The sequence below is a fragment of the Drosophila eugracilis genome, unplaced genomic scaffold (assembly GCF_018153835.1).
Source record: "Drosophila eugracilis isolate 14026-0451.02 unplaced genomic scaffold, ASM1815383v1 contig_47, whole genome shotgun sequence".
Classification (NCBI taxonomy): Eukaryota; Metazoa; Arthropoda; class Insecta; order Diptera; family Drosophilidae; genus Drosophila; species Drosophila eugracilis.
This window is the reverse complement of record NW_024573338.1, coordinates 425,342-441,176: the sequence shown is the minus strand read 5'-3', so window position 1 is coordinate 441,176 and position 15,835 is coordinate 425,342. Positions and strand designations below refer to the sequence as shown.

At 45.8% G+C, this 15,835-nt stretch overlaps 6 protein-coding genes across 9 annotated transcripts; 4 read left to right on the top strand and 2 right to left on the bottom strand.

Moving 5' to 3' along the window:
- Positions 1-28: 28 nt before the first annotated feature.
- LOC108110099 (N-alpha-acetyltransferase 80) lies at positions 29-2,188 on the top strand. Of its 3 annotated transcripts, none has more exons than XM_017218997.1 (3): positions 29-358; positions 916-1,015; positions 1,099-2,188. In XM_017218997.1, exons 2-3 carry the CDS (start codon positions 983-985, stop codon positions 1,600-1,602), a joined length of 537 nt encoding a protein of 178 aa, XP_017074486.1. In that variant the 5' UTR covers positions 29-358; positions 916-982; the 3' UTR covers positions 1,603-2,188. The 3 variants fall into 3 exon arrangements, with proteins under 3 accessions (XP_017074486.1, XP_017074501.1, XP_017074494.1); XM_017219005.1 differs by lacking the exon at positions 29-358 and adding an exon at positions 376-652; XM_017219012.1 differs by lacking the exon at positions 916-1,015 and having other exon boundaries at positions 31-358.
- Positions 2,189-2,683: 495 nt separating this feature from the next.
- LOC108110089 (flavin reductase (NADPH)) lies at positions 2,684-3,689 on the bottom strand. The gene is made up of 2 exons (XM_017218985.1): positions 3,435-3,689; positions 2,684-3,384 (listed from the first exon to the last, which is right to left on the bottom strand). Exons 1-2 carry the CDS (start codon positions 3,505-3,507, stop codon positions 2,843-2,845), a joined length of 615 nt encoding a protein of 204 aa, XP_017074474.1. The 5' UTR covers positions 3,508-3,689; the 3' UTR covers positions 2,684-2,842.
- Positions 3,690-3,941: 252 nt separating this feature from the next.
- On the bottom strand, positions 3,942-6,571 carry LOC108110061 (actin cytoskeleton-regulatory complex protein PAN1). 2 transcript variants are annotated; one of them, XM_017218945.2, is made up of 5 exons: positions 6,424-6,571; positions 5,862-6,102; positions 5,329-5,763; positions 4,347-5,276; positions 3,942-4,288 (listed from the first exon to the last, which is right to left on the bottom strand). In XM_017218945.2, the coding sequence occupies exons 2-5, from the start codon at positions 6,096-6,098 to the stop codon at positions 4,124-4,126; spliced, it is 1,767 nt and encodes a 588-aa protein (XP_017074434.2). In that variant the 5' UTR covers positions 6,099-6,102; positions 6,424-6,571; the 3' UTR covers positions 3,942-4,123. The 2 variants fall into 2 exon arrangements, with proteins under 2 accessions (XP_017074434.2, XP_017074441.2); XM_017218952.2 differs by lacking the exon at positions 5,862-6,102 and having other exon boundaries at positions 6,424-6,568.
- A 600-nt stretch (positions 6,572-7,171) lies between these two features.
- On the top strand, positions 7,172-10,113 carry LOC108110331 (testis-specific zinc finger protein topi). The gene is made up of 4 exons (XM_017219365.2): positions 7,172-7,698; positions 7,752-8,736; positions 8,800-9,059; positions 9,111-10,113. The coding sequence occupies exons 1-4, from the start codon at positions 7,332-7,334 to the stop codon at positions 9,935-9,937; spliced, it is 2,439 nt and encodes an 812-aa protein (XP_017074854.2). The 5' UTR covers positions 7,172-7,331; the 3' UTR covers positions 9,938-10,113.
- On the top strand, positions 10,105-11,108 carry LOC108110350 (40S ribosomal protein S29). The gene is made up of 3 exons (XM_017219390.1): positions 10,105-10,211; positions 10,627-10,726; positions 10,784-11,108. Exons 1-3 carry the CDS (start codon positions 10,150-10,152, stop codon positions 10,790-10,792), a joined length of 171 nt encoding a protein of 56 aa, XP_017074879.1. The 5' UTR covers positions 10,105-10,149; the 3' UTR covers positions 10,793-11,108.
- A 108-nt stretch (positions 11,109-11,216) lies between these two features.
- Positions 11,217-15,296, top strand: LOC108110342. Its single transcript, XM_041819156.1, has 4 exons — positions 11,217-12,630; positions 13,858-14,394; positions 14,457-14,651; positions 14,722-15,296. Exons 1-4 carry the CDS (start codon positions 12,309-12,311, stop codon positions 14,937-14,939), a joined length of 1,272 nt encoding a protein of 423 aa, XP_041675090.1. The 5' UTR covers positions 11,217-12,308; the 3' UTR covers positions 14,940-15,296.
- The last annotated feature ends 539 nt before the right edge of the window (positions 15,297-15,835 follow it).

Sequence of the window (15,835 nt, the reverse complement as noted above, 5' to 3'; positions counted from 1 at the left end):
TCCGCTGGCCTAACCAGTGTTGGATAGTTAGACAGCAAAGCCAGGTGGCAGCACTGGGGTTGATGCGGATAAGAAGAAGCAGCAGGGGCAGCGTATGCGAAAAAGTTTAAAAATAAACAAATTTCGTTTTAAATCAAACTGATATTCAATTTTCCGGGCGCGCAGTTGAATCAAAGCAGACAACACGCATACATACCAGAGAGTCAAATTATTAAACGAAATTTGCGCTCTCGCACGGAACTTGGCCCATTTCTTCTGAGACCGTCGCCTCAATATTGGGAACCATATCAGTTCGTTCTGTTCACTTCGTCGTGGCGCACGGGAATCAGACGCCCAGCAGCGAAAAGCTCTTGCGATGGTAACCATCTATTAGTTATCTCACCAGTTAGCAAATCAATAGCGGACTCCATACCTTCTGTACATAGAATCACCCGAAGAACACCACCCACTCATCATTTGTGTACATACTTTTGAGTAGTGCACATATACGCCAGTCAAGGTCGTACGATTCTCGGCCAGGCGCACATACGAAAACGTTCTTTTTTTACGCCTCACCTTGATTTTCAACTATATGTTCGTGCGTGTGTATATGTGCTGTTTCCATGGCTGCCAGTCTTTGTTTATCCCGCCTGGGATACTTTCAATATCCCGTGTAAATAACCGCCCAAGTGTTTTGTGTGCCAGGATCAGTGTTGGTAGGGCTACTAGATTACCTAGTAAAGGTCTCAAATGGATTTATAAAAGAAAATATATAGTTAAAAGTCAAAATAAGTATAAAAAATTTCTGCATTCAATTCTAAATCGATTTCTGATTCAAATAGATTAAAATTTCCTTGGTAAAAATGTCTATATATTCCTCCAACACTGGTCAGGATGATCTCCGTATCGAAACGACTCAACTCTATTCTATTTTAGATCGTCGCACACTTTATAAGCTCAAGAGGATCCCTTCCAGATCCGAGCCACAGTCCGTTTCAGCGATATGCGCTACATAAAACCGGAGCCGTACTATGAAGTAAATGATCAGCAAAAACCAATATATTCCAGGCTCTATGTTGAATTCCTTAAAAAACAATCTGACCCTTATACTATTTACAGGGGCTTCCACCATTTAATGTCAGCGGCAGCCCATTTAACGTGGTGCCAATTCACAACTACCCAGAGCTGATGAAGGACACTTGCGCTCTGATTAACGCCGAGTGGCCGCGATCGGAAACGGCGCGCATGCGCTCCCTGGAGGCCTCCTGCGACAGCCTGCCCTGCAGCCTAGTACTGACCACTGAAGGCATGTGTCGCGTAATTGCTCACCTCAAGCTCAGTCCGATTACCTCTAAGAAAAAGGCGTGCTTCGTGGAGTCCGTGGTAGTGGACAAGAGACACCGCGGCCAGGGGTTTGGCAAGTTAATCATGAAGTTTGCTGAGGACTACTGTCGCGTGGTATTGGACCTCAAGACCATTTACCTGTCTACCATCGACCAGGATGGATTTTACGAGCGAATTGGCTACGAGTACTGTGCGCCCATCACAATGTACGGGCCGCGTCACTGCGAACTGCCCAGTTTGCAAAATGCCAAAAAGAAATACATGAAGAAGGTCTTATAGACTTCAACGCCAGTAGTAGTAGTGGGATTAGCCAAAATGGGTCATGCCGAGCCTGATCAGAGAGTGGCAGTGAACTAGTCAAATTGGCAAACGCTTGAAATTCTTTACGGGTTTTACCTGCCAGCAGCTGCTCCGAGCCATAACCTGTGGACGTCAGGCAGTCTGCCAAAAGCAAGGTTGATTGCCTCATGCCCCAGGCGAATTACGAAGCAGTTAAAGCTTTTAATTCCATTACACCGATAAGCAAACATTCACCAAACGCTTGTGTTGATTTTTAAATATTACTTTCCGCATGTATTTTGTAAACTTTTTGGTTCTTTTTGTATGACAAAGATGACCCCAGGCTGTTCGGTACATGTATAAGGCTAATGTTAACCTAATCCTAACTGTTTAGCTATTATTTTTTGTTATAGTTTTGCTCAAGCGTGTGCATATTTGCTCCTAGAAGAATATCTAATACCTGCCTGCAATGATAATAAGAAGCTCAAGTATCTTCCAACGAAACATAGCATATAGACATATCGAGCCTTAGCATTAAGCACTCAACGAAGGGCAATAACTTCCAATAAAACGTGTAGAAACTTAAGGTTCCATATGTTGTTTCTGGGCGGAAGTGGCGACGACGGAAACGCCTGTCTGGCGGCATGAGCGATGCGATGCATCCAAGCGTCCACCACGGTGCAGATGACAAGTTCAAGTTCACGCTGGCGACGGCTATAAATTGATTTTATTTTTGCGCAGCCAAATTTGACGGGGGCTCGGTGCCTAAATGGTTAATGCCCGCCCAGCGAGCGTCATGTTTGTGTTACAGAAATAACCGGCAGTGATGTAAGGCAAATAGAGATCTCTCTCTCGGCTGCCAAAAATTTCTCTCAACGAGTAGCTACGGCCACGGTGCGGCGTGCGCCTCTCCGATAGCGGAAGCTGTTGATCTTTGATAGCTTGGTCGGTGCTTGGTGATCTTTTATGGTTACACATTTTTTAAATACCTGCCTGGCGTTTGGCGCGACAGGTGCTAATGTGGCGACATTTCTATTGTTTGATGCCAAAGCGATACCGCACGTAATTGCAATTAAATTCGTATCTTCTAAAATGGAAAGTTTATTGTGCGCTCACATTACATACGGGTATGTAGATGTTTGGCGGATTATTAGGGTTACGACAGGAATATCAAATACAATTTGTACGTCTTAAATGATCAGCTGCAATTGGTCACAATCTCAATGGACGATTCTTTGCTCTAGGCACTTTTGGGACTTTTGCCAATGCCGCACACCTTGCCGTAGTGCTCGGGCTGCTCAAGGCTATCGATAATGAACTTTCCCAGGTCGTATTTAGAAACTAGACGGCCGGGAGCCTCGTCGTGTACTACGGTGTATGCGGTTGCCGGCTCATCGGCTATGTGCGGCGGCAGTATGGCAATCCACTCCAGTCCAGAAGCCTTGGTCAGGTCCAACATGCGCTTGTGTTCCTCGTTCAAGCGGTGAAACACTGGAGGCACCTCGTTGAGCGGACGCAGCAGGAACGAGGACATGACGATGGAAAATTTGCTCAACTTTGCCTCCTTCATAGCCTTAATAAGGTTATCAGTGCCGCGGGAAAGCTCCGTGGTAGCCTCTAGCTTGTTGCGAGTACCCAGAATGACGGCCACTGCCTCCACACCCTCTATTAAGCGCTGTACATCCTCGTAGTTGGTCACATCGCCTTTGACCAGTTCAACTTTTGACTTGAATCGTTCTGGAACAGTTTTCTCGCTACGATAAAGCAATTTCACTGTGAGACCTGCAAATGGAATGGCTCAGTATGTGCTTTCTATATAAAGGGATACCTACCCTTCACCAGGGCGTGATCCACAGCACATTCGCCGGTCATGCCGGTTCCTCCAATAATAGCAATGCGTTGCATAATTCGGTTGTTCTTCAATTTCTTCTAACCGAATGCGTTTAATCCAGTTTTGTGTTTGCAAAAGTGCAGTCTCACCTGTGCTCCAGGGGTGTTACTTATCTATCAAAGGTCTAAATCACAAATGATTCCAGCGATTGACTCGCATTCTCACCTAACCGGGTGATTGTACTTGTCTCTCTCACACGAACACAAAAAATAAGTATACAGTGCTCTATCGAAAAAGTGAAAACTCGATTGGGCGAAACTTTTGTTTGGAATAGCACCATCTTCATAAAATGTAAAATGTTTCTGTTAAACTATATCCAAATGCTTTTATATTTTTTTCAGTTTATACTTGTTACAGTTACACCAATATTTGTATTGTTCACGGCTTCAAGTGAGTACTGTATTTAAATTCATATACATATAAGCTATTGACAAAACAGCCGTGAAGATAAGCTATATCATATCTGACGATAACAATTTTATTTACAAACGTTAATGGTTAATTGTCATGGTGATTAATGTTAAAATTAAAGATATTTGCAAAATTTTAAATTAAGGCGGATTTCCTCAGTCTGGCAACATCGCCGCTTGGTTCAGTGTTGTAAAGTACAAAAGCTTAACCGCCAAGCCGTTACGCCTGCGATTCGGATTCTTCGGAATACGGGTTATCTGCTGGATTCTTGACCCGCCTTAAAGTTATACCCAGCTTTAGTTCACTAAGGAAGTCCCCGGTTACTGGTTTTCGTTCCGGTCGCGGCTTAATTCCGCTTATAGTGGCGGCCTTTTGATCCACTTTCTGCAAAACAGAAAGAAAAATTAGATTTACAGGAGAAGTAGTGGTGTATTTAAAATACCTTCAGTGTAACTCCTTGCCGGATGCTCTCCAAGAACGCATCCCTTGAGTCTCCGCCCGATGTAGCAGCTGGAGCAGCCTTTTGCTGGGATTTCTGCATTGGAGGCGGCGGTGGAACTCCAGCCAACCCACCAGGAGGAGGTGGCGGCGGAGGAGGTGGTCCTCCTGAACTTGCAACTGGCATGGGAGGCGGCGGTGGTGGAGGTGCCGCTTGGGGAGGTGGTGGAGGCACTGGTGCTGGACCGGCGGCAGTAAACCTTGTACTATGCGCTGGCAACGGTGTCACATAGGCTGCAGAAATTCTAGAAGTCGGCTTTGCTGGAGGAGCAGGTGGTGTTGGCTTGACAACTGGTTCTGGTTTGGCAACTGGCGCATACTGCACCGGAGACACAGCATACAGCGATCCATTGGAAACTATGGAGTTGGTGTTCGGCACTACCGTTGGCTTTGGAGGTGCTGGTGGGGGGATGCGCATAGATCCGACCTTCCGTTGCGGTGATATGGTTGCATATGTTTCGTTAGAAACCTTTGTTGGAGCCACAGGCCGGACTTGGCGAACGTTAATGGCCGCCGGATAACCATGTGTATTCTTTGCCATTACCGCCGATGGAGGCGGAGGAACCTTTGGTCTGCTCATCTGCTGCGGTTGGACCTGGACGGGAATCACCGTACCCATCTCTGGCTGTCTAAAAGGAGTCGAGGCAGCCTGAATGGGAGCAGGCAAATCAATATCGGATATATCCACAAATCTCGATGTGAGAGAAGCGTAGTTAGAAAACGGAGCTGCTGTTGCCTTCGATACCGTATCCGTGGTAGGCGGCGGGGGCGAGGGCGGAGGAGTAATCTGGTTGTTGGTGGAAATAGTGGCATAGAGCAGAGGTCTGACCGTTTCCTGGACCTTTTGCTGTGCCTGAATATCACCCTTTGATGGCTAAGGAGGAGAAACCTTCATAAACAGAATCAAAAATATTTCAAGCACCTACCATCCACGTAAAGTTGGAATGAACAATCTTTTTGATCACATCCTGGCGTTTCATATGGCTTATGTCCGCATCCGTGATGCCCCGCTCTATCATATACTTCCGGAGCACGTTATCGTTGCAATCGCCATTTAGGTCGAAAGCGTTTCGCGTGCGATCCCGCGTCACATCGCCTGAAACATGCTGGAAGTTGACTGGTCCGCTGATCTCGTACTTGGAACCCTTGTTGCTGACCAAGACACTGGTGGCGAAGCTGGGACCTGCTAGGGCTACAGATGGAGGAGCGCCCACATACCTGTCAAGGCTGTTTGAGGAGGAGGAGCTCTTCATGCCGTCAAGACTAGCGTTTATGCTCACGTTATCGGCGTAGTAAGGAGGTGGACGAACTGCAGGCGGAGGATGGGCGAAGACGTCGGTGCTCACTTGCATAGAAGGTGGCTGGAACAAAAAGAAACGGCTGCGTTCAAGACAAGGCTGTGCATCGTAGACGCAAACCGCTGAAGTAGCTGGTAAGGAGAGACGCTGCGGGACATTACCACCCAGTAACCGGGAGCCTTATTGCTCCTTATTATGTCATAGACATAGGCACGTCGTACGATAGCCGGCAGACGATCGAGGTCGTCGGACAGGTTGGCCTTGCGCAGGTACAACTGGAGCATTTCGTCGCCACCCTGACCCCGAAGATCAAAGGTCTTGCGGAAGTCTATTGACTTGCCCTCCAGCTGTCGAAACTCCACGGGCTCGGAGATGTATGCGTATGTGTAATCCTCCATGGCACTAGAAAAGCGGATACGTAGGTGGGAGCTGCGTTAGTACGGCTGGAAAGGAGGTGCCGCCCACTGGCTTTGTCTTGGATCTCTCCCCGTAACCGCTATGCGTCCACAATGCCCAGCGGCATTATCTAGTAGCCAATTTGCAGATAAGAATGGCTGCCGCAACTTTGGTTCTTATCAATTTTGGATTCGGATCGCGGTGGGCCTTCGCCGAGGTGACTCATTGCCAGTCCTAGTCACCAAGTTACCCGGCTAATACAAAACTCGTGAGAAGGGGAAGGTCTAAAACGGCAGCAGGCAGCAAGGATAATCAATAACCTATTACCGTGTGCACCAAGAGCTGTATCCAGGGATTCTGTAGATCCTGGATCGGATTGGATAGCGTTGGACAGGATCGGCACGCGTTTGAACGGCACAGAGAACCTTGTGGGACTGATTAGCAGTGGCGGTATGTCATGTTAGGCAGTAAGTTTACTCATTTCGCGAAGCGCCTTATCTGGAGCCGAGGTAATGAAAACTGATAACTGTGGGCCAGTAATCACCTGGGCGAACGACGCCGACTCCGACAGCCTGAGCCAAAGGAAAACATAAACAATTGCCGTAAACTACATATCGGCAGAGGTGTACGATATGCGCTTTAGCTGTCAAATGCCTTGCAGGTTGGGTAAGTCCAAAATCAGAGAATTGACTAATGACTAATGTCAGCCAAAAGCGGAAACCACGTTATTAACCATATCTATCGCATTCCGAAAGAAATAATTTTCTGCTAAAGACTAACCTTCTAAAAATACGTAAGAACTATATATACTAACGACCCGCATTTCTTGAATATGGGTTATATGGGTTATGAGTTATATATGAATGAACCTTCTGAAATTTTGAGTAAACGTTTTACGTACATTCAATAATATGCTTGCCATCAACGTTTTCGATAAATACACTTTTAGAGTATTGCCTTTGCTAAAACCCTATAGAGTTATCCGATGTCATAGAGTTTACTGTCACTCCTGTCGCCAACTTTCTTCTACCGACGGAGAAAGCAATTTCATTTCCCTACTTATCAGCAACGGAAACGTATCGTGAAAATTTCTTTACAAGTTTTTCTTCCGGTGGGAAATAAAAATTGTGTAAATTTCTTAAATCTGGCCAACAGCTTCCCAATTTAATACCTTCTCAATCCCTTTTGAGAGTTCGAACAAGTGCTGTGTGTATTTCGATTAACCTATATTAACCATGAAGGTTAATAATGCGGGCGAATATACGCTGGCCGAGATCGAGGTAGAGGTCGACCACCAATTAAACCCCGACGACCTGCAACCTGGAGCCACGGTGCTAGCAACCAACGATAGTGGTGGAGGCTTTCAGCAGATTGTTAGCCATGAGGATCTGTCTAGATTCTTTACCGTTGCGCCAGGGAATGCAATTCCAATGCCCACAGATGTGGTAGTGGAAAGAACCCTGGCGGATCCGGCTCTCAAGCAGATCCTGCAGGAAGCTGACGGGAAGACCGGGTTTGACCCTCAAGCAGAGCAATTGAAGATTCGCGACTTTTTGGCCGGGGTTACTAGCAACAAGATCACGGAGAAATCCGCGCCTCATGGTAATCTTAATGGAGTCATTTAAATAGGTTAGTTTCATATAACTCCTTTTTAGGATCGCGTTTCACTTCGTCTGCGGCCACTATCAACCGGAAACAGTGTCCACAATGTCTAATTTATTACGAGCCCGTAGCCTTTCAAGGCCACACTTGCGAGGGGGAGATCAATCGAAAAAAAGTTGAAGTGCCCGCTCCCCAGCAGGAGAAGCCCCTTCCAGTCCCCACTATCTGTGCTCCTCCCGCTCCGCCCACCAAACCGAGTAGCGAGCGGGTCATTCTTGAGAACCAAGTGCGCCTGCGTCGCTACATGAAGGACGAAATGAAGTACGACCTGACCACTGGCATCGACAGCTCGCGCAGCAGAAAGTCAATAAAGGGTCCCAACGAATGCACGATGTGCGATCGTAAGTTTGTGCACGCTTCTGGATTAGTGCGACACATGGAGAAACATGCTCTTGATTTGATCCCTGCCCAGACCAGCTTGCAACCGCATACGGTTCCGGCTGCTGGCCTCCATGTCGTGGTAAAGTGCAACGCCTGTGGTCGCATCTTCTATGATCCGCAGGTGGCTTTCGAGCACGGCCTAATTCACTATCCGGATCATTCTTTAAGCTGTAAAACTTCAGAGAATACATCCACTGCTCAAAGAGATTTCAAGGAGCTATTGCTGGAAGGGGAGATGTTGCTGGGAGGAGAAGTCACAGTAACAGCGACCATACAAAATGGTAATCGAAGGGAAAATGACCTCTTTACCACTCTGATTTTGGGCAGCGTATTGCAGTGCGAGTTCTGCGAGTACATCTTTGCTGATATAGCAGAACTCCTCGTTCATTCGGCTTCCCATGTGGCTGAGCGGCGCTTTGAGTGCAACGCCTGCGACATCCAGATGAACACGGCAAAGGAGGCCAGCATCCACTTCCAGACAGACTGCATCTTCATGAGGGAGGCAATCAGGTCATTAAATGTCACCCTGAGTCGACATTTTGTGTGCAATGTGTGCGAGCTAAAGTTCGCGAATACAGATTTGCTCCAGGAGCATCGGTAAGGTGTAGAGTCGAAATCTTATAGAATAACCTTTAGTTTTTATATTTATCGCTCTACCAGGTATACCTCCTATCATTATTTTCCGCGACTCAGCGAAAATGGTGAGAAACTGCTGCTTCCCTGTGAATTCTGCGAGGTCAACTTTGAGTTCGCCCATGAGATCTTGGCGCATAACGAGGAGAAGCACCTGAACAAGAAGAAACGCGAAAAAGAGACCCGCAACACGGGCTGTGGTCGCCTGCGTCAATACCTCTGCGACATCTGCGGAAAGTCGTACACCCAGTCAAGCCATCTGTGGCAGCACCTGCGCTTTCACCAGGGTAAGTAATTGCGAAACATAAATCTTCACTACAGGGAGCCTTTTTCAACAGGTGTCAAGCCTTTCGTATGCCAAGAGGAAAATTGCGACAGGAAGTTCACGATCCGTCCAGATCTAAATGACCACATCCGCAAGTGCCATACCGGTGAACGACCATATCTCTGTTTGGTGTGTGGCAAACGCTTTTTGACTGGGTCGGTCTTCTATCAGCACCGTCTAATCCATCGCGGTGAGCGGCGTTACGAGTGCGAGGAGTGCGGCAAGCGATTTTACCGGGCAGATGCCCTCAAAAACCATCAGCGCATACATACCGGAGAAAAGCCGTACAGCTGCCTATTTTGCACTAAGACTTTTCGGCAGCGCGGTGACCGGGACAAGCATATCCGAGCCCGGCACTCCCACCTGGACGCCAACTCGCGCCTCATGATGCAAATGCAGAAGTTCCAGCTAGAGACGGCTGCAGCTCAGAAGGCTCAGAAACATCCCGACCAACAGGAAAGTGGTGCCAGTCCCTGTGACGTGTCATCTGACTCCAGACCCAGAACGGACACTGGTGATCCAGAAATGCAGTATTCAGTCGTGCCATCAGAACAGCAGGAGGGAATGATGTGCTTGCCAATGGACGAGGTGAACAACGGTTTCCTAATGTCGCACTATATGCAGGCTGTTCCCATGGAATCGCATGACTCGGAACAACAGATAATTGTCTTCGAAGAGCCCGTCCAGGATATGGAAATGATGAGGATTTTTGAACCACAACAAAATCAAGAACAAATGCAAGACGGCAGCATGCCATTATTGTCATCTGGCGAAAATGCCAGGGTTGTGGTTGTAAAAAACAATCCATCTCTACCGTTATTTTCGGATACCTATATCTAGTAGTTCACTTAGAATTCAAATAAAGCGCCAGAGGTTAAAGCGTTGCCATACTGTACAATCACATCGTTGCCATTTTGTCGATAGTCAACACGTACAATCGATAAAAGATGATCTGTTTTGCAAAAATATCGCCGAATCGATAGTGCCACCCCCAGCTATGTGTGCCATCCCTAGTTCCTTTTCTTTTCGAATTTCTCGTGGAAAACGCCAACATGGGTTTCGCTACTCTCTGGTACTCGCATCCCCGCAAATACGGCCAAGGCTCCCGAAGCTGGTAAGATTTGTCTGACCCGTAGCATTGCGTATTTTTTGATGTACAATTTGTTTAAATGCTTGTCCCGTAACCCAGTATTTTGCACGATTTTTGCATGTTTGTTGAAAGTGAGGTTATTCACGACCCGCTTTTATTTTCACGCATGGCGTCTGCCAATTTGTGTTGTCAATTGTAATGTTTGATTTATAAATGTCTTTTGCCCCCGGTTGAGTACGGAAATATGTGTTTAAACATCTTGAACAGTTTCCTTAATTGAGGGTGGCCAAAGTAACAGCTACACGAGGCAAAAGGCGTCACTCCTACCAAGAAGTGGTGCTGCCGAGTGGAGCGATAGCTTTGCTGTTTGGCAAATTGTGTCAGCTATTGGAATTACTTAGTAGAACCGGTATGATTATGATATTCGATCTCATTCCAGCCGTGCCTGCTCTAACCGCCACGGTCTGATCCGCAAGTATGGCCTGAACATCTGCCGTCAGTGCTTCAGGGAGTACGCCAACGACATTGGCTTCAAGAAGGTGAGTTACCTAGATATTCAATACTTACTGATTACTAATAAAATTCTTTTCTTTCAGCTGGACTAAATGTCCTCTTCGCCATTTGGAACGCGTGACTCGCGTCTCAAAACAACAATCGGCACATTAATATAAGCATTCGCCGCAACTTGGGGACTCCTTATATTAATATGCCGGCAGCAGCAACAGCAACACAACATAATCATTTGGGGATTTAAGCAAGGACAAAGCACACATGGAACCAATTCCAAAGTAATCTCTAAGCAAGTAACCAGAATGGCCACCACCACAGAATTCCAACAGTTACCACCTTCCGCGAAGGATCTTTGTTAAACCAATAGTTTGTTTAAATCTCCGTCTGATTAAACCCATAACAAGAAACGTATTTAATTTTGTGTCATAATTTGTCCCTATATCTTAGCGGGTATCTACTCTTACCATCATTTATGCTTTAATCTTATTAGGCATCTACATATTTGTGTTGACAGATGCCGGAAAATTGTGTATTTCCTTGTTTTTAGACTGAAGAGCGATCAGTCAGTGAGTCTGTGTCACCTAATAACACATTAAGCCGCTACCAAAACAAAAACAACCGGTTTGCAACGCAAGAGACCGGGTCATCCCCGAATTTCGGCTCTCTTCAAATTCAGATCGTGATTGTGATGAAAAGCAGTGGTGTTTCATGTTAATATGTAACTTGATTAAACATATCATCAAACATTGGTTTAGTAAAAAGTTTAATAGTTTTTAACATATTCTTCTGCAGTAGTATTTACTGAAATATATGCACATTTCTTATTTTGAAACTGAGGGGACTTACACACAATTTCTATATGAATTGTTTAAAAATATGATCAAAAACTATTACTCAGCCAGTTGTGAGTTAGAGATGTTTACGGACTTGTGACTAAGGAAAGTTTAGACAAGCGAAATATTTGTGGATTTTTTGTCTGATAAATTAAAATTTTAATATAAAACATTTTTTCTGTAGCTTCATGGTCACCTTAAAAATTTTCACAAATTTTTGGCTTTGGTGATAAAATGAAAGTAAAACACGAGGAGCATGATTTCGAGGTATACCTGTTTGATTCCCACGCGAATGTGTCAAGAGCGTTTATTTACCCCTTAATTGATGGTGTCCTTTTGGAAAGACGGAAGCAATCTCCTGGCTGTTAGTCTGCACTTCCTCATTTCTACGACAGTGGGTTAGTGGTACCCACTGACTACAGACAACCACCTTCACAACTGCTGTGGAAGCCAGACAAGAGCCCATTATTCCGAGAGTCAGACCAGAGTAAAAACCAGTTTGGGGCGCTAAAGAGCGGGTCAGCCCCCGCTTAAGCTCTCTTAGCTGATTTTGTCTGGTGGCTCCGCTGCCGAAATTCGAAATTTTGCACATTCGCCAATTGGGCTTGGGAGTCTGAAGCAGTCGTTCGGTGTCTAAACAACGAAGTCGCGCTTGTTCAACTAAAATATCACCTAAATTCCCACCAAAGATGAGTGCTTAAGTGAGTGACACAGACTGTAAGTGACTACAACGAAAAGGTCAGCGGCTTAGTGTTGGTTTAAGTGATCCCTTGCCGCAATGAGATTGATCTGGCTGCAACTCCTGGCTGCTGGGGGAGCTCTCTACCTATCCATCGGTTGTGCAACGGCCGCTAAGACGTCCACAAGCCGCGGAGTTGCACAATACAAGCTCCCGCTCCCAGCTCCATTGCTAGCCCAAGAAACTGCAGCGGTTTCAGAAGGGGATCAGACCAGGCGGCGGCCGCTGCAGCAGAGTGCATCCAACCAGCGGAGGCGCACTCAGGTGGTCCGGCGGCGCAGGCCATCCTCCTCCACAACAACCACATCCACTACCACCACCACAACAACAACCACAACTTCAACTACGACAACGACAACAAGTGAGTGCCCAGAAAACTAAAACGATTATAAACCAAATAATGATCAAATGGAAATATATATTCAATCGTAAAATGATAGATAAAGCAGACTAGTCCGGAATATGTATATATACTTTGATCTTAGATCAGTGCAACTGGTCTTAAAAGTCATGCAAACTGGTTGAAGATGCTGGCACTGACCTAGCTTTTCGGTTTCGACCATAAAGATTGAAAGTGGTAATGCGAATATAGCTACAACAAAGCGACAAAGAAGTTGTCTGAGAAAAGGTCGTGGAAGGTTCACCGATAGATTGAATACCCTATTAATTTTGCATGTATTGATCGAATGACTTAAATGTTAATAACATGAAGACCAAAACTTTTCTGAGATGATGTCCCAGGATTGACCAATCTTACTGAATTGAAGTTAATATACCAAACAGTTTAAATCAAAAATTATTTCAAAAAGTGAATTGCCATTTTAAGCCACTTAGATGGCCAAAAATCGATCCATGATTATTTGCAAAAATGCAGATAAATAGTTTTACCTTGGATTAGCAATTTCATTATTCTGACCGCAATTGTGTATTCAAATTGTGGACAAAACCAGATATACCCGTTTGGACTTAAATTTAACGTCCATAGGTGCATAGGTTAGGTGTAAAGCGTCGATAACTGGAGCACCAGAGCTTTCGAATCGGTTTCAGCTGCACCAGGAGACCTTGGCTGAGTCCGAACCAGAGACACAAGGCCGCCAATTATTGGGGCCTAGGCCTTTGATATTTTGCATGATCATGATCACTAGGTTGTAGAATCGTCCCCTCTACTTCAGCAGAACAGGGTCTAATTACACTAAAGGTGCTCTTCCATTAGGTAGTTTTATGAGTTGGCAATTTGAAGTACCAACTTTATGGGGAAGTGTCGTTAATCCGGGGGTAATGATCTGATCATCTCAGTTTTTGTGAGTGATTTACTTGCGTCCTAGCTGTTGCAACCAGCCAAGTACATAATTGCGCTGGGAATCGGTCTGTGGAGTGGGTGGGAAGCGTTGGCCAACAGGCTGCGCTCCACCGGCAATTGTTGATCCATTGTGGGCCTGGCCGAATAATGAAACAAAAACCAAATCAAACGCTCTTTATGAGCGGCGGGAACTGCGCTTTACTTGACGTGTAATGTCTGCTATTTGGAGCAGAAACACTAATGGCCACTGAGCACACAGCTAACCTGCTTTCCACATCCAACCCCCAGCTCCACGTCCCACTTTGGCCAACGGATTTAACTTCTTCAATCCTAACTTCTGGAGTTTCGGCCAGCAGAGTCTGGTGGCAGTACGAACTCCCACCAAGCAGACCCATCCGCCCAAGAAGTTCAGTCCCAAGGAAGATAAGTCCAGCCAAAGAAAGGCGGCTAAGACCACTAGGAAACCTGCAGAGCAGAGAACTAGTACAACGGTTAGAACACCAAGTAGACCATCCACAACGACTACACATAAGCCCACTACGGATGGACCCTTTCGCATTGCCCTGCCCACATTGAACTTTCCCAGCGATAATAATAAGGATAAGGAAAAGGACAAGGAGAAGGGAAAGCGGGCAGCAGCTGAGCTACGATTGCGGTTCGATTGTCCGCGAGAGAACGAGGTGAGGTTCCAGCTCTTCCCCAAGATTTGCAAGGTGGATCGCGATTGTGCCGTCTGGCAGAGGGATGAGCTGTGCTGTGATATCTTCGGAGCCAGCAGCTGTGTCTCCGGGGTTCCAAAGCCCCTGGAGGAGACTCCACATGCACGTAAGCAGAGCAAGTCCTCGTGATTCTGTGCCAATTTAACACCAATATGTTCATTTTATCAGCCATCTTGGGTTTAATACCTCGAAAGTGTCCCAGTAGGCCGCTGGCGGAGCTCTGGTGGGATGTCCAGGAGTGTAGCACAGACATGGATTGCTGGCCGCGGGTCTGTTGTCCAGATGGGCGGAGAAGATATTGTCGCACTTCACAGCCGGAGCTAGAAACAGCCCCAGTGCCAGTGAAGCGCTCCTTCGACTATCGTAAGTTAAAATTTTATCCTAGATATAAATTCTTATCATGAAGAACCTTATTTATTATTATTTATTTCAGTTACGGAATACCTAGAGTGCACAGCACCACCCCCGCCCATTTTTGACCTGCATCCTAAGGCGTGCACCAATACTTTAGACTGCTTTCCAAATGTGTGTTGCCAGGAAGCGGGTCTGCGGCACTGTCGACCGCCCAAGAAGTCCGTGCTGACACTCATGGCCAACTTTCTGAACGTCGACTTTGTAAAGCGACTGGCCCAGAATATCGTTATCAAGTAGGCCGAGAATTTCCCACTATTTTCTACCTTGTGTGCTGAGTGCGTCGAGCACCTTCGACAGAACCGTTTCGAAACTGCCGTGATATCTCGCCCGTATTTGTTTGGCCACGCTGATAACCAAAAAAAGAAGACATGCTCGCACATACATAGATTTCACATACATATACTGCGCACTTAGTGTACCCCAATCGATTCCCCCATAATCCTTCATTAATGTTCACCTAGCCTAGTATTAGACATAAGCTGCATTCGTAGGCTTACAAAGTAAATGCTAACTATAAACTTCGAGTAATGAGGGTTTTTTAACTTGGAGGTCTTAGGGTGTGGCACCATCTGGGTCATTTATGGTTATGGGGTCTATTGTAACCTTACCCCTAGGTCAGCTGGATCGCGCACTTCAGAAAACAAGAGCGAGTGGATTCTTGTTCTTGACTTATTCCGGTGTCATTGTGAAGGTTCTTGCACTTTCATGTTAATTACATCTATAAAAATACGTTCACTTGGGGACTTTCAAGCTATAAAGATTTGAGACGATGCTTAGCGCACAAAACATACTGGAAACTAAACCAGCCTACAATAATTTATATTCGTGAATCATGTTTTTATAATATTCATATCGGTTATGAATATGAAATATTATTTGTCATCAAATAAAATGTAGAAAAAAGAGTGTTTACTGTTTAAATACTTATTCTATTAAGAGAAGAAGTCAAGTCATTTTAAAAAATGACTAATGTGATAATTTCTATGAATAGAGATAATATCTACGACTCAGCAGCTGCTATACTTTTCTTTCCGCGACTGTAGTCATATCTACAAGTCAGAAGTTCAAACAGATGTGCTTTGAAATCCAATCCCCAGTCTCTTCACCTCAGAAAATGGAAGCGAAGCGTCTCA

Bases quoted from the DNA above. Each gene is read 5' to 3' on its own strand.
- LOC108110099 (XM_017218997.1), top strand. From the start codon at position 983: ATGCGCTACATAAAACCGGAGCCGTACTATGAA. The intron at 1,016-1,098 runs GTAAATGATCAG...TACTATTTACAG, and splicing joins AACCGGAGCCGTACTATGAA to GGGCTTCCACCATTTAATGT.
- LOC108110089 (XM_017218985.1), bottom strand. From the start codon at position 3,507: ATGCAACGCATTGCTATTATTGGAGGAACCGGCATGACCGGCGAATGT. The intron at 3,385-3,434 runs GTAGGTATCCCT...TTCCATTTGCAG, and splicing joins GGATCACGCCCTGGTGAAGG to GTCTCACAGTGAAATTGCTT.
- LOC108110061 (XM_017218945.2), bottom strand. From the start codon at position 6,098: ATGGAGGATTACACATACGCATACATCTCCGAGCCCGTGGAGTTTCGA. The intron at 5,764-5,861 runs GTAATGTCCCGC...TTTTTGTTCCAG, and splicing joins AGGCTCCCGGTTACTGGGTG to CCACCTTCTATGCAAGTGAG. The intron at 4,289-4,346 runs GTATTTTAAATA...TCTGTTTTGCAG, and splicing joins GGCAAGGAGTTACACTGAAG to AAAGTGGATCAAAAGGCCGC.
- LOC108110331 (XM_017219365.2), top strand. From the start codon at position 7,332: ATGAAGGTTAATAATGCGGGCGAATATACGCTGGCCGAGATCGAGGTA. The intron at 8,737-8,799 runs GTAAGGTGTAGA...TCGCTCTACCAG, and splicing joins GATTTGCTCCAGGAGCATCG to GTATACCTCCTATCATTATT. The intron at 9,060-9,110 runs GTAAGTAATTGC...CTTTTTCAACAG, and splicing joins GCACCTGCGCTTTCACCAGG to GTGTCAAGCCTTTCGTATGC.
- LOC108110350 (XM_017219390.1), top strand. From the start codon at position 10,150: ATGGGTTTCGCTACTCTCTGGTACTCGCATCCCCGCAAATACGGCCAA. The intron at 10,212-10,626 runs GTAAGATTTGTC...ATCTCATTCCAG, and splicing joins GGCCAAGGCTCCCGAAGCTG to CCGTGCCTGCTCTAACCGCC.
- LOC108110342 (XM_041819156.1), top strand. From the start codon at position 12,309: ATGAGATTGATCTGGCTGCAACTCCTGGCTGCTGGGGGAGCTCTCTAC. The intron at 12,631-13,857 runs GTGAGTGCCCAG...TCCAACCCCCAG, and splicing joins AACTACGACAACGACAACAA to CTCCACGTCCCACTTTGGCC. The intron at 14,395-14,456 runs GTAAGCAGAGCA...TCATTTTATCAG, and splicing joins GGAGGAGACTCCACATGCAC to CCATCTTGGGTTTAATACCT.